The 15,181-nt window shown below is 45.1% G+C and overlaps 2 protein-coding genes across 2 annotated transcripts in view; both read left to right on the forward strand.

The window, feature by feature from the left end:
* Window positions 1-9,840, forward strand: part of LOC120061697 (laminin subunit beta-2-like) — a 10,423-nt gene extending 583 nt beyond the window's left edge. Inside the window, exons 2-12 of the mRNA XM_039011590.1 lie at window positions 703-799; window positions 1,993-2,365; window positions 2,732-2,916; window positions 3,037-3,284; window positions 3,653-3,868; window positions 4,081-4,225; window positions 4,344-4,551; window positions 6,890-7,031; window positions 7,183-7,359; window positions 9,084-9,249; window positions 9,579-9,840. Of these exons, the coding sequence (XP_038867518.1) occupies window positions 703-799; window positions 1,993-2,365; window positions 2,732-2,916; window positions 3,037-3,284; window positions 3,653-3,868; window positions 4,081-4,225; window positions 4,344-4,551; window positions 6,890-7,031; window positions 7,183-7,359; window positions 9,084-9,249; window positions 9,579-9,715 (2,094 nt within the window). The 3' untranslated portion in view covers window positions 9,716-9,840. The remainder of the gene's footprint in view (window positions 1-702; window positions 800-1,992; window positions 2,366-2,731; window positions 2,917-3,036; window positions 3,285-3,652; window positions 3,869-4,080; window positions 4,226-4,343; window positions 4,552-6,889; window positions 7,032-7,182; window positions 7,360-9,083; window positions 9,250-9,578) is intronic.
* Window positions 9,841-10,286: 446 nt separating this feature from the next.
* Window positions 10,287-15,181, forward strand: part of LOC120061698 (laminin subunit beta-1-like) — a 77,280-nt gene continuing 72,385 nt past the window's right edge. Inside the window, exon 1 of the mRNA XM_039011591.1 lies at window positions 10,287-10,370. Within this exon, the coding sequence (XP_038867519.1) occupies window positions 10,287-10,370 (84 nt within the window). The remainder of the gene's footprint in view (window positions 10,371-15,181) is intronic.

Consider the following 15,181-nt stretch of genomic DNA (forward strand, 5'->3'; position numbering starts at 1 on the left):
CTACGTATGTATTAACTACAGTATGTATTAACTACAGTATGTATGTATTAACTACAGTATGTATGTATTAACTACAGTATGTATTAACTACAGTATGTATGTATTAACTACAGTATGTATTAACTACAGTATGTATGTATTAACTACAATATGTATGTATTAACTACAGTATGTATTAACTACAGTATGTATTAACTACAGTATGTATGTATGTATGTATGTATGTATGTATTAACTACAGTATGTATGTATGTATTAACTACAGTATGTATTAACTACAGTATGTATTAACTACAGTATGTATTAACTACAGTATGTATGTATTAACTACAGTATGTATGTATTAACTACAGTATGTATTAACTACAATATGTATTAACTACAGTATGTATGTATTAACTACAGTATGTATGTATTAACTACAGTATGTATTAACTACAATATGTATGTATTAACTACAGTATGTATTAACTTGTCAGTTTAATTGAATGGTTTGATGATACATCTCTGTCTCTCTCTCTCTCCTGTCTGTCTGTCTGTCTGTCTGTCTGTCTGTCTGTCTGTCTGTCTGTCTGTCTGTCTCTCTCTCTCTCTGTCTGTCTGTCCCTCTGTCCCTTTGTCTGTCTGTCCCTCTGTCCCTCTGTCTGTCCCTCTGTCCCTCTGTCTGTCCCTCTGTCCCTCTGTCTGTCCCTCTGTCTGTAGTCCAGTGGACAGTGTCACTGTTGGCAAGGCTTTGGGGGAAGGCAGTGCACTGAGTGTGAGCAGTTCCATTGGGGAGATCCACAAGTGCAGTGTGGAGGTAATAACATTTTAAAGATGTCACAGTTCCATGAGCTCCTTATTTATAAAAAACATTTACTTACATTTTTTAAATATATTTTTACTTCAGTTGATTTCAGTAAATACTTTCTTAACACTTATTTTTCTTAAAACTGCATTGTTGGTTAAGGGGCTTGTAAGTAAGCAATTCACTGTAAGGTGAAATGTGACAAATACCATTTGATTTGAATTCTATGTTCAAAATGACTGACTTTATTAATGTGACCTTCATATCCACTAACTTCATGTGTACCCCTCTCCATCTCTCTGCCCCTCTCCATCTCTCTCCCCCATTTCCCCCTCTCCATCTCTCTCCCCCATATCCCCCTCTCCATCTCTCTCCCCCTCTCCATCTCTCTGCCCCTCTCCATCTCTCTCCCCCATTTCCCCCATTTCCCCCTCTCCATCTCTCTCCCCCATATCCCCCTCTCCATCTCTCTCCCCCATCTGCCCCTCTCCATCTCTCTCCCCCATCTCCCCCTCTCCCCATCTCCCCCTCTCTAACTCTCTCCCCCATTTCCCCCTCTCTCCCCCTCTCTATCTCTCTCCCCCATTTCCCCCTCTCTATCTCTCTCCCCCATCTCCATCTCTCTCCACCTCTCTATCTCTCTCCCCCATCTCCATCTCTCTCCACCTCTCTATCTCTCTCCCCCATCTCCATCTCTCTCCCCCTCTCTATCTCTCTCCCCCAACTCCATCTCTCTCCACCTCTCTATCTCTCTCCCCCATCGCCATCTCTCTCCCCCTCTCTATCTCTCTCCCCCATTTCCCCCTCTCTATCGCTCTCCCCCATCTCCCCCTCTCTCTCTCTCTCCCCCATTTCCCCCTCTCTATCTCTCTCCCCCATCTCCATCTCTCTCCACCTCTCTATCTCTCTCCCCCATCTCCATCTCTCTCCCCCTCTCTATCTCTCTCCCCCAACTCCATCTCTCTCCACCTCTCTATCTCTCTCCCCCATCTCCATCTCTCTCCCCCTCTCTATCTCTCTCCCCCATCTCCCCATCTCCATCTCTCTCCCCCTCTCTATCTCTCTCCCCCATCTCCTCTCTCCATCTCACTCCATCTTTCTCCTTCTCTCTCCTCCATCTCCCCCTCTCCATTTCTCTCCCCCTCTCAATCTCTCTCCCTCTCTCAATCTCTCTCCCCCATCTCCCCCTCTCCATCTTCCGTCAGAGTGTAAGTGTGAGCCGCTGGGCTCGGAGATGGCTCAGTGTGACCGTGTGACGGGGGCGTGTCAGTGCAGGGAGGGGACGGCGGGACGTCGGTGTGACGAGTGTGCCCACGGCTTCACCGGGACCTTCCCTAAGTGTGTCCGGTGCCACCCCTGCTTCGAGCTGTGGGACGACGCGGTGTGTATGATCCGCCGGGACCTGGACCACATCCGTTACAACATCCAGAGGATCCTGGAGAGCGGAGAGACGCCCGGCGTGGGAGACAAACACATCCATGAGCTGGAGAATAAACTGGCCCAGGTACAGGACCTGATCCGAGACGGAGACCGGGACAGACAACACCAGCTGATTGGCCAGTCCATCGATGACCTGAGGTAACAGCATCATACTCCTCTGTACTGTAGGTGGAGCTAAAGTGTTCATTCACCTCATATATCATCATAATGTATGACATTTAACAGACACTTTTATGCGTGCATATATTATGTACATATGAGTGGTCCCAGGAATTAAAACCACTATCCTGGTGTTGTAAGCACCATGCTCTACCAACTGAGCTACAGAGGAGCAGTGTAGAACAGCTAAACCCTCTTATGCACATTTTGCAAGAGGGGCAGCTATGCTTATTGAATCCCAGTCACACAACAATTATACACATAGAACAGGACAGTGTGTGAAATGACAATACACACTGAGAAATGTACTCAGAGGTCTCTCGTGCTTCTCTGTGGTGTATCCAGGGCGGAGATAGCTCTGACTGACGGTCGTCTGATGGGTGTGACCCGCGAGCTGAATGGGACAGCAGTGCAAGACGAGATACTGACGAGGAACCTGACCCAGATGGAGAGAGACCTCATGGACCTTAACACCACCCTGGTGGACCGACACCAAGAACGGAGGAACAACCTCAGCTTCGGATTCCAAGGTAGCACCCCCCCCTCCCCCCCCTAGACCACAAAACACAGACACATAGACACGTATAGCCTCTGCTCCTTTTTACTCTTTCACACATTTGTTTTGCCCTGGTCCTCCTCCTCCATCCCAGATCAGTTTGACAATGTGAAGAAGTACTACCGTGGGTCCCAGGAAGCTCACCAGAAGTGCAGCGCCTCAGTGTCTGGTCCCTTCAGCCCCGTCGAGGAGTCTAAAGCCACACGCTCACACACTGAGGACCTTCTTAACAAGACGAGGGATGTGTTCCTGCGCACGGCGGCAGCCCAGAAGAAATCACTGTCAGAGCTACAGGACAAAGCCCAAGATGTAGACGAGAAAGTCCACCACCTGAGCCACCAGGTATAAAGGGGGCATGTAGGGGACAATATAGTGGGTTCTTCTCTGTAATCTAAAGGGAAGCTTGTTTTGGGTCTGAGTAGTTATAGATTGTGCTGATGGCTGCGAGGACAATGCCTAACAGTCAGCAGAAACAGCTATCTTGGCTGTGTTGTGTGGTAAAGGGCTGTTTTTTTTTTTTTTTTTTAAAGAATTAGCAAGATGGTCATTCCTGTCTGACGTGTAGTTCTAACTGACAGACATACCTGTCACGATGTGTTGATTTCACCTGTAAATAAATGTTACAGCATCCCTGCCCTGGATGTGTGACTCGTAGCCCTCTGTCTGTGTCGGACACTGACCCTACCTGTTCTCTCTGTTTTTCCTCCCAGGTATGTGGTGGCCATTCCAACACCAGCTCCAATGGCACATGTCATTACAGCCCGTGTGGGGGTGCTGGTTGTCGTGACGATGGCGGTCAGCGGGTGTGTGGAGGGGACGGGTGTAAGGGGACTGTGAGCGTCTCCCTAAAGGGACTGAAACACGCCAGTGATGTCAGTGACAACCTGACGGCTGCCAGTGAAGACCTCCGGGGCCTGGTGAAGAAGGTATGTCTGCCTCACTCTTTATAGGCACTAACTATACCTCTGCATGCATGTGCCTCAGTATAAGCTGAATCACTGACCTGCTGTTCAAGTTACCTGAAAGAGGTTATATTATATATTTGTCAGTGTCTTTGTGAGTCTAAACACAGCATGTTTTGTATATAGTGTTCCATACGCAGTGTGTTTTTCAGTAATCCTCTGTGTTATGTTTCCAGCTCCATGACATAGCTATGCTGACCCAGGACGTTAAAAGTCAAGCCATGGACAACTTGGACAACGCCAAGAAGAATAAGGACTTCTTTGAAAACTCTAATAAGAAACTCAAGGAATTCATTCAGAAGATCAAATATTTCCTGACTGGTTTGTTAATGCTATTAACCTTCCAGAAAACATTTCATTAAAAAAAATACATATTTCTCTCTCTCTCTCTTTGGACACTTCTTATGATATTCATTTGATCATGGTGTGTTGTGTACAGAGGAGGGTGCGGACCCAGAGAGCATAGAGAAGGTGGCACAGCAGGTGCTGGCTATATCTCTGCCTGTGAACAGAACCACTCTGGACACTGTTGTCCAGCAGATCAAAGACCACATCAGCAACCTGACAGATGTACAGGGGGTCTTCAACCACACCTCCCAGCAACTCCACCGGGCCAAGGAGCTGCTCAACAGAGCTAAGGATGCCAAGTAAGACAGAGGGAGAAAGAGACATCAGGAGGCATATTAGACTTAGACCTATAGGGCTCCATGTTAACAAACCTAACGCAATAGTAAATCTTAGCTCAGGCAGTAGCAGTATAGATTCTGGGGTGTGTCGGGAAATCTTTTTTTTTCTTCATTTTCACAACCGGAATTATGACCACAGTAGCTGGCGGAGGTGTGAAAGAGCTGGGTAAACAAGTTGTGGGTGTGGTCAATGCTTCGCTCCTCACAGGCCAATCAGAATGTTCTCCATGGCTAAATATGTGGTTGCTTCAAGTTGTACAGTACCGGTCAAAAGTTTTAGAACACCTACTCATTCAAGTGTTTTTCTTTATTTGGACTATTTTCTACATTTTCTATTTTCTACAGCTTTTGGTGAGTCTTAAATATCACCGGTAGCACTGCTTGAATTTGGCACATTGGCGCATGTTTTTAAGGACACGCCTCAAATATTTCCACCCTTCCCACCTCAGTGAACGCAAGCTGATATAAAACAGGTAAATTACCAACCCTGGCACAAGGGTTGGAAAATAGCAGAACGCTGGCTTTTACTGGTCGGAATTCCGTGCGTTTGACACTAGCGCCGCCGAAAATAGAGCCCATAGACTTATGTAAATTATACTTCCGATCTTTGTCTTCTGTTCCCCGGTAGTTACTCTGTGACATAAAATGGAAGACAGGAAATGCACAGAGAGAATCATAACAAAGATGTATAGTAACAGTACAGTATGAAAGGCTAAATCTCCAATAGAAATACCAGATTACACTTGTAGGCGATGTCATAGCGACATTAACTATACTGAACAAAAATATAAATGCAAAATGCAACCATTTCAAAGATTTTGCTTAGTTACTGTTTAGGAAATCAGTCAATTGAAATAAATTCATATGGCCTTATTCTATGGATTTCACATGACTGGGCAGGGGCGCAGCCATAGGTGGGCCTGGCATAGGCCCATCCACTTGGGAGCCAGCCCCACCCACTGGGGAGCCAGGCCCAGCCAATCAGAATTAGTTTTTCCCCACAAAAGTGCCTTATTAAAGACAGAAATACTACTCAGCCCATTGTTGTTGTCACGCTCGTCGTACGAACTGTCATACTCAGACCAACGTGCAGCGTGATCTGGGTTCCACATCTTTATTAGTGAAACGCACAAAACAATAATAATAAACGGCAAACGAAACGTGAAGCTCAAGCAGTGCTCACAGGCAACTACACAGAAACAAGATCCCACAAAACACAGTAGGGAAATGGCTGCCTAAACATGATCCCCAATCAGAGACAACGATAAACAGCTGCCTCTGATTGGGAACCATACCAGGCCAACATAGACATAAACATACTAGATCACCCACCCTAGTCACACCCTGACCTAACCAAAATAGAGAATAAAAAGGCTCTCTATGATCAGGGCGTGACAGTTGTCCCCAGCACAAGGTACACCTGTGTTATGATCATGCTGTTAAATCAGCTTCTTGATATGCCACACTTGTCAAGTGGATGGATTATCTTGACAAAGGATAAAATGATTACTAACAAGGATATAAACAAATTTGTGCACAACATTTATGAGAAATAAGCTTTCTGTGATCTTTTATTTCATCTCATAAAATGTGGGACCAGCACTTTACATGTTGCTTTTACATTTTTGTTCAGTGTAGCTAAGCTCATGTATAGAAATACATCCTCGCTGTAACAGTCGTCTCGCGCCGAACTGCACGTGTGCAGCCCGTCAACTCAAAGGCACTCCTTCGATATAACGTTGTTTTTGACTAAAATGAAAACATGTCAGTTTGTCACTTTCATGTGATTGTAATAATAACATATTAAACTAGTTAAGACATTGGCTCCAGTCTAGATTCTACCTTTACATTTCAAGAAAATGAACAACTAAGGAAGAATTTTTCACTTCTCTCATTGAATTCTCAACCTCCAAATCCTGGCCTGGTCTGTTTGATCTGTTTTGCAAGCATTCCCGGAAGTTTCGCGATGTTGCGCCTCTGGGTTTAGAAACTCTGCGGTCATAGCCTTTCAGTATGTTTTCGTAGCAGAGCAGAGCTCTCAGTCTACTACATACAGTGAGGGAAAAAAGTATTTGATCCCCTGCTGATTTTGTACGTTTGGCCACTGACAAAGAAATGATCAGTCTATAATTTTAATGGTAGGTTTATTTGAACAGTGAGAGACAGAATAACAACAAAAAATCCAGAAAAAACGCATGTCAAAAATGTTATAAATTGATTTGCATTTTAATGTGGGAAATTTGTGTTATTTGTATATTTTGTATATCACATTTTTCACTTGTCCTGTATGTGTTTGTAGGACACGAGCAGAAGGAGTGAAGGACACAGCCAACAGGACTAAGCAGGCGTTGGATGCATCTCAGAAAGCCATTCAGAAAGCAACCAAAGCCCTGGACCGTGCCCTGAACAACCTGAACAGCACCAGGAACGCCACCGCAACGGTAAACAGCTCTCCACAGCCACATCGCTGTGTGTGTGTGTGTGTGTGTGTGTGTGTGTGTGTGTGTGTGTGTGTGTGTGTGTGTGTGTGTGTGTGTGTGTTTCTCAGTCTGATATGTCCCTACTTGTTGTCTGCTTTTTCCCACTTCTCAGGTGGAAGAGAACCTTCAGCATCTGGAGACCAATCAAATGGGTGCTATGATGCGACTGGCCAACCTGTCCATGAGGGTGGAGGAACTACAGGACAAGATAGATCAAAACATGGAGATGGCCCAACATGTCAAGAACCAGGCCACAAATGCCACCCATGCAGCATTGGGACTGGAGCAGGTGTGTGTGTGTGTGTGTGTGTGTGTGTGTGTGTGTGTGTGTGTGTGTGTGTGTGTGTGTGTGTGTGTGTGTGTGTGTGTGTGTGTGTGTGTGTGTGTGTGTCTATGGATGAGTGTGTCTGTTTCCTCGTTGTGCTACAATATGTTGATGTGTGTCTGGTTGTTGATGTGTAGTTGTGTGTGTGGTTGTTGATGTGTAGTTGTGGGTGTGGTTGTTGATGTGTAGTTGTGTGTGTGGTTGTCGATGTGTATTTGTGTGTGTGGTTGTTGATGTGTAGTTGTGTGTGTGGTTGTGTGTGTGTGTGGTTGTTGATGTGTAGTTGTGTGTGTGGTTGTTGATGTGTGGTTGTGTGTGTGGTTGTTGATGTGTAGTTGTGTGTGTGGTTGTTGATGTGTAGTTGTGGTTGTTGATGTGTAGTTGTGTGTGTGGTTGTTGATGTGTATTTGTGTGTGTGGTTGTTGATGTGTATTTGTGTGTGTGGTTGTTGATGTGTATTTGTGTGTGTGGTTGTTGATGTGTAGTTGTGTGTGTGGTTGTTGATGTGTAGTTGTGGTTGTTGATGTGTGGTTGTGTGTGTGGTTGTTGATGTGTAGTTGTGGTTGTTGATGTGTAGTTGTGGTTGTTGATGTGTAGTTGTGTGTGTGGTTGTTGATGTGTAGTTGTGTGTGTGGTTGTTGATGTGTAGTTGTGTGTGTGGTTGTTGATGTGTAGTTGTGTGTGTGGTTGTTGATGTGTAGTTGTGGTTGTTGATGTGTGGTTGTGTGTGTGGTTGTTGATGTGTAGTTGTGGTTGTTGATGTGTGGTTGTGTGTGTGGTTGTTGATGTGTAGTTGTGGTTGTTGATGTGTAGTTGTGGTTGTTGATGTGTAGTTGTGGTTGTTGATGTGTAGTTGTGGTTGTTGATGTGTATTTGTGTGTGTGGTTGTCGATATGTAGTTGTGTGTGTGGTTGTTGATGTGTAGTTGTGTGTGTGGTTGTCGATGTGTAGTTGTGGGTGTGGTTGTTGATGTGTATTTGTGTGTGTGGTTGTTGATGTGTAGTTGTGGGTGTGGTTGTTGATGTGTATTTGTGTGTGTGGTTGTTGATGTGTAGTTGTGGTTGTTGGTGTGTAGTTGTGGATGTGTAGCCGTGTGTGTAGTTGTGGATGTGTAGCTGTGTGTGTAGCCGTGTGTGTAGCCATGTGTGTAGTTGTGAACTTGTAGCCGTGTGTGTAGTTGTGGACGTGTAGCTGTGTGTGTAGTTGTTGATGTGTAGTTGTATTTAAAGCCTAACAACAGGGGCGGGGCGGGGCGTGTGTGATTGTTTATGTGTAGTTGTGGGTTTGGTTGTTGATTTGTAGCTGTGTGTGTAGTTGTGGATGTGTAGCTGTGTGTGTAGTTGTGGATGTGTAGCCGTGTGTGTAGTTGTATTTAAAGCCTAACAACAGGGGCGGGGCGTGTGTGATTGTTTATGTGTAGTTGTGTGTGTGGTTGTTGATGTGTAGGTGTATTTAAAGCCTAACAACAGGGGCGGGGAGTGTGTGTGTGATTGTTTATGTGTAGTTGTGTGTGTGTTTGTTGATTTGTAGCTGTGTGTGTGGTTGTTGATGTATAGCTGTGTGTGTGGTTGTTGATGTATAGCTGTGTGTGTGGTTGTTGATGTATAGCTGTGTGTGTGGTTGTTGATGTATAGCTGTGTGTGTGGTTGTTGATGTATAGCTGTGTGCATCTCTGTGTTGTGATCCAGAGGCTGAATGAGACGGATGATCTGTACAAAGACCTGCAGATGAAGGTGGACTCTCTGGGTGGGGCCTCTGGGGACCTGGGGAACGTCAACCAGAGGGCCAAGGAGATCAAGAAGGAGGCTGAAGACCTGCTCACTAAGGCCGACAAGGGCATAGAAACCCTACGGAGTGTGTACCGTCCTGCCCTCTGAAACCTGACATATGAGATGCTATACGTAGCCGACATAGAGCCGTATGGAACCATAAAGTGAAGTCATGGCTGTAAAGTATTCCATGAACACGGCATATCAGCATGGTGTCTTTGGTTTTGAATGTAGATGTGCCTGTAAGTGTGAACTGGACGTTCGCTACATAGAACAACAGTTTTGACCAGGGCCCGTCGGGCTCGGCTCCAAAGCAGTGCATTATATAGGGAACAAGGCGTCATTTGGGACTCCTCTTTTTAATTCATGTCCCTGTTGTCTTCCTATAATGAGTTTTCTGCTGTTCTGTTTCAGAGCTTGAGAGGAAGTTTCGTAATAACGAGCAGAGAATGCTGGACCAGCACACCGAGCTAGGAGAGCTGGAGAGGAACGCCACGGACGCACGGGAGGCCATACGACAGCAGGTGCAGACATACAACAACTGCAACTGATGTAGGGGAGAAAAAACTATATTCCAGAAAACTGGTTCTTTATTCCCGTTCTTCCTCTGTAAAATGTGAAATGAATTGAATAAAAAATAAAAATGTTTTACAAAATAAAATAAGTACAGCAAATGTTAGCGAGGGGAACACGGTCATGTGTACTATACTCATATAGTCCATTAGAACTCAGCAGCTCTTTCTGAATCAAAGAGCCTGGATATCATAAGGTGAATGCACCAATTTGTAAGTCGCTCTGGATAAGAGCGTCTGCTAAATGATTTAATGATTATATAATAATGATAATGATGTAATGTAATGTTCCGGTCTCAAATCAGTTTCGACTGCTCCTACAGTCTTGCTTCGGTACTGCCGTTTAACTAACGTCTGGCCCAGAAAAACAATTTCCATAGACGTCCACGTAGAGAAGTCAGATTTGAAACTTTAGTCATCACCTTTGTGCACAGAACATCCATTGAATTATTCAAATAATTGTCGCTGAGGCTGGTTTTATTTACACTCACAGCCGAAGGTTTTAACATCTTAGATTCATCCAATGTCTGCCATGTTTTTGGATGACGCGATGACGTTGTCGCTGCTCGCGCTGCTCCCTATGCGCGCTGAGTGCCAGTCCGGTTTACGCAGGTTGGGCTGTGTCAACCAGATGGTCCGTGAATCAGCAAATCGGATTTTGATAACTATTTGAATACAGATCCCAACAAATAAGTACATTTTAAAACAGATGTCAGAAAGTGATTACTTTTTAAACCTATTTCAATACAGATCTGAGAAATCAACTACTTAAAAAAATATTTGAATACAGATCTCAGTGACTACTTTTCTGAAACTATTGGATTGGCAGGGCTGTATCTGGAACTGTATGTTGGATTGGCTGCCTTCAACTAATGGCAGGGCTGTATCTAGAACTGTATGTTGGATTGGCTGCCTTCAGCTAATGGCAGGGCTGTATCTAGAACTGTATGTTGGATTGGCTGCCTTCAACTAATGACAGGGCTGTATCTAGAACTGCATGTTGGATTGGCTGCCTTCAACTAATGGCAGGGCTGTATCTGGAACTGCATGTTGGATTGGCTGCCTTCAACTAATGACAGGGCTGTATCTAGAACTGCATGTTGGATTGGCTGCCTTCAGCTAATGGCAGGGCTGTATCTAGAACTGTATGTTGGATTGGCTGCCTTCAAATAATGGCAGGGCTGTATCTAGAACTGTATGTTGGATTGGCTGCCTTCAACTAATGGCAGGGCTGTATCTAGAACTGTATGTTGGATTGGCTGCCTTCAACTAATGACAGGGCTGTATCTAGAACTGCATGTTGGATTGGCTGCTTTCAACTAATGGCAGGGCTGTATCTGGAACTGTATGTTGGATTGGCTGCCTTCAACTAATGGCAGGGCTGTATCTGGAACTGTATGTTGGATTGGCTGCCTTCAACTAATGGCAGGGCTGTATCTGGAACTGTATGTTGGATTGGCTGCCTTCAACTAATGGCAGGGCTGTATCTAGAACTGCATGTTGGATTGGCTGCCTTCAACTAATGGCAGGGCTGTATCTAGAACTGTATGTTGGATTGGCTGTCTTCAACTAATGGCAGGGCTGTATCTGGAACTGCATGTTGGATTGGCTGTCTTCAACTAATGGCAGGGCTGTATCTGGAACTGCATGTTGGATTGGCTGTCTTCAACTAATGGCAGGGCTGTATCTGGAACTGCATGTTGGATTGGCTGCCTTCAACTAATGGCAGGGCTGTATCTAGAACTGTATGTTGGATTGGCTGTCTTCAACTAATGGCAGGGCTGTATCTGGAACTGCATGTTGGATTGGCTGCCTTCAACTAATGGCAGGGCTGTATCTGGAACTGCATGTTGGATTGGCTGCCTTCAACTAATGGCAGGGCTGTATCTGGAACTGCATGTTGGATTGGCTGCCTTCAACTAATGGCAGGGCTGTATCTAGAACTGTATGTTGGATTGGCTGTCTTCAACTAATGGCAGGGCTGTATCTGGAACTGCATGTTGGATTGGCTGCCTTCAACTAATGGCAGGGCTGTATCTGGAACTGCATGTTGGATTGGCTGCCTTCAACTAATGGCAGGGCTGTATCTGGAACTGCATGTTGGATTGGCTGCCTTCAACTAATGGCAGGGCTGTATCTAGAACTGTATGTTAGATTGGCTGCCTTCAACTAATGGCAGGGCTGTATCTAGAACTGTATGTTGGATTGGCTGCCTTCAACTAATGGCAGGGCTGTATCTGGAACTGCATGTTGGATTGGCTGCCTTCAACTAATGGCAGGGCTGTATCTGGAACTGTATGTTGGATTGGCTGCCTTCAACTAATGGCAGGGCTGTATCTGGAACTGCATGTTGGATTGGCTGCCTTCAACTAATGGCAGGGCTGTATCTAGAACTGTATGTTGGATTGGCTGCCTTCAACTAATGGCAGGGCTGTATCTGGAACTGTATGTTGGATTGGCTGCCTTCAACTAATGACAGGGCTGTATCTAGAACTGCATGTTGGATTGGCTGCCTTCAACTAATGGCAGGGCTGTATCTGGAACTGCATGTTGGATTGGCTGCCTTCAACTAATGGCAGGGCTGTATCTGGAACTGCATGTTGGATTGGCTGCCTTCAACTAATGGCAGGGCTGTATCTGGAACTGCATGTTGGATTGGCTGCCTTCAACTAATGGCAGGGCTGTATCTGGAACTGCATGTTGGATTGGCTGCCTTCAACTAATGGCAGGGCTGTATCTAGAACTGCATGTTGGATTGGCTGCCTTCAACTAATGGCAGGGCTGTATCTGGAACTGCATGTTGGATTGGCTGTCTTCAACTAATGGCAGGGCTGTATCTAGAACTGTATGTTGGATTGGCTGCCTTCAACTAATGGCAGGGCTGTATCTGGAACTGCATGTTGGATTGGCTGTCTTCAACTAATGGCAGGGCTGTATCTGGAACTGCATGTTGGATTGGCTGCCTTCAACTAATGGCAGGGCTGTATCTGGAACTGCATGTTGGATTGGCTGCCTTCAACTAATGGCAGGGCTGTATCTGGAACTGCATGTTGGATTGGCTGCCTTCAACTAATGGCAGGGCTGTATCTAGAACTGTATGTTGGATTGGCTGCCTTCAACTAATGGCAGGGCTGTATCTAGAACTGTATGTTGGATTGGCTGCCTTCAACTAATGGCAGGGCTGTATCTGGAACTGCATGTTGGATTGGCTGCCTTCAACTAATGGCAGGGCTGTATCTAGAACTGTATGTTGGATTGGCTGCCTTCAACTAATGGCAGGGCTGTATCTGGAACTGTATGTTGGATTGGCTGCCTTCAACTAATGGCAGGGCTGTATCTAGAACTGTATGTTGGATTGGCTGCCTTCAACTAATGGCAGGGCTGTATCTGGAACTGTATGTTGGATTGGCTGCCTTCAACTAATGACAGGGCTGTATCTAGAACTGCATGTTGGATTGGCTGCCTTCAACTAATGGCAGGGCTGTATCTGGAACTGCATGTTGGATTGGCTGCCTTCAACTAATGGCAGGGCTGTATCTGGAACTGTATGTTGGATTGGCTGTCTTCAACTAATGGCAGGGCTGTATCTAGAACTGTATGTTGGATTGGCTGCCTTCAACTAATGGCAGGGCTGTATCTAGAACTGTATGTTGGATTGGCTGCCTTCAACTAATGGCAGGGCTGTATCTAGAACTGTATGTTGGATTGGCTGCCTTCAACTAATGGCAGGGCTGTATCTAGAACTGTATGTTGGATTGGCTGCCTTCAACTAATGGCAGGGCTGTATCTGGAACTGTATGTTGGATTGGCTGCCTTCAGCTAATGGCAGGGCTGTATCTAGAACTGTATGTTGGATTGGCTGCCTTCAACTAATGGCAGGGCTGTATCTAGAACTGCATGTTGGATTGGCTGCCTTCAACTAATGGCAGGGCTGTATCTAGAACGGTATGTTGGATTGGCTGCCTTCAACTAATGGCAGGGCTGTATCTAGAACTGTATGTTGGATTGGCTGTCTTCAACTAATGGCAGGGCTGTATCTAGAACTGTATGTTGGATTGGCTGCCTTCAACTAATGGCAGGGCTGTATCTAGAACTGTATGTTGGATTGGCTGTCTTCAACTAATGGCAGGGCTGTATCTAGAACTGTATGTTGGATTGGCTGCCTTCAACTAATGGCAGGGCTGTATCTAGAACTGTATGTTGGATTGGCTGCCTTCAACTAACTAATGGCAGGGCTGTATCTAGAACTGTATGTTGGATTGGCTGCCTTCAACTAATGGCAGGGCTGTATCTAGAACTGTATGTTGGATTGGCTGCCTTCAACTAATGGCAGGGCTGTATCTGGAACTGTATGTTGGATTGGCTGCCTTCAGCTAATGGCAGGGCTGTATCTAGAACTGTATGTTGGATTGGCTGCCTTCAACTAATGGCAGGGCTGTATCTAGAACTGCATGTTGGATTGGCTGCCTTCAACTAATGGCAGGGCTGTATCTAGAACTGTATGTTGGATTGGCTGTCTTCAACTAATGACAGGGCTGTATCTGGAACTGCATGCTGAAGATAGAAATAGAATGAATACAATCTTCTATACTATTCCAATCTATCTCACAATCATATTTGATCTACACAATACATTTCTATCTGAACATTTAGTAAATGTCCAGTCTCCTTAATGTCCATCGCCCCAGGTGTACATAATCAAGTCAAGCCAATTAAACAATTATATTTTGTACAGGTAAGTATAAATAAATTGTGATGACTCTCTCTTTCAACGAGCCACTGAAAACGATGAAAGCTGCAATTCATTTTATGATGCCTGAAAATACTGCAGAGAAATTCAAAGCCCTTTGCAAACAGCAAGTTGGATGCTTAGCAAAAACACCTTCGAACCATCTTTGTCCATCTAAGGGGAAGTGTTCTTATTTCAAACACACACTATACCATCTTTAAAGGGATAGGTTACTAAGAATACAAACTAACATGATATTCCACCTACCTTGGCTGTAGTTGGTTCATGAAGGCAGTTTTGTAATATTTCATTTCGACACCTACTAGCCATATTTTGTTACTGTTAGCATTCTCAGTAACACTTAACATTACACTGATCTCGTGCCTGTGTAATAAAACTGTAATTACCCTTAGTTTACCCCCCTAGCCGCAGTCGGGGGCGCACTAAACAACGCCCCTTGTTCGCTCGAAAAGGGTGGTCTAGGCCTTATTCAATTTATAACGCGGTGCAGTTTGTTTGCTGCAGGTGAGAACGCAGTCCGGACCAAACAGAAAAAGAATCAGAGTCGCGCATTGTTATTGGTTGTTTGACTGCGAGCATTAGATAAAATACAGCATCATAACTTGATATCTCTGAAACATTATTTGTATAGCAGCTCATTTATGAGTGCATCCGATGCAGATTAGCGGAGATGAGGCCATGCCGCGATATTAAAC

Source organism: Salvelinus namaycush, chromosome 16 (genome assembly GCF_016432855.1).
Source record: "Salvelinus namaycush isolate Seneca chromosome 16, SaNama_1.0, whole genome shotgun sequence".
In the NCBI taxonomy this organism is placed as follows: domain Eukaryota; kingdom Metazoa; phylum Chordata; class Actinopteri; order Salmoniformes; family Salmonidae; genus Salvelinus; species Salvelinus namaycush.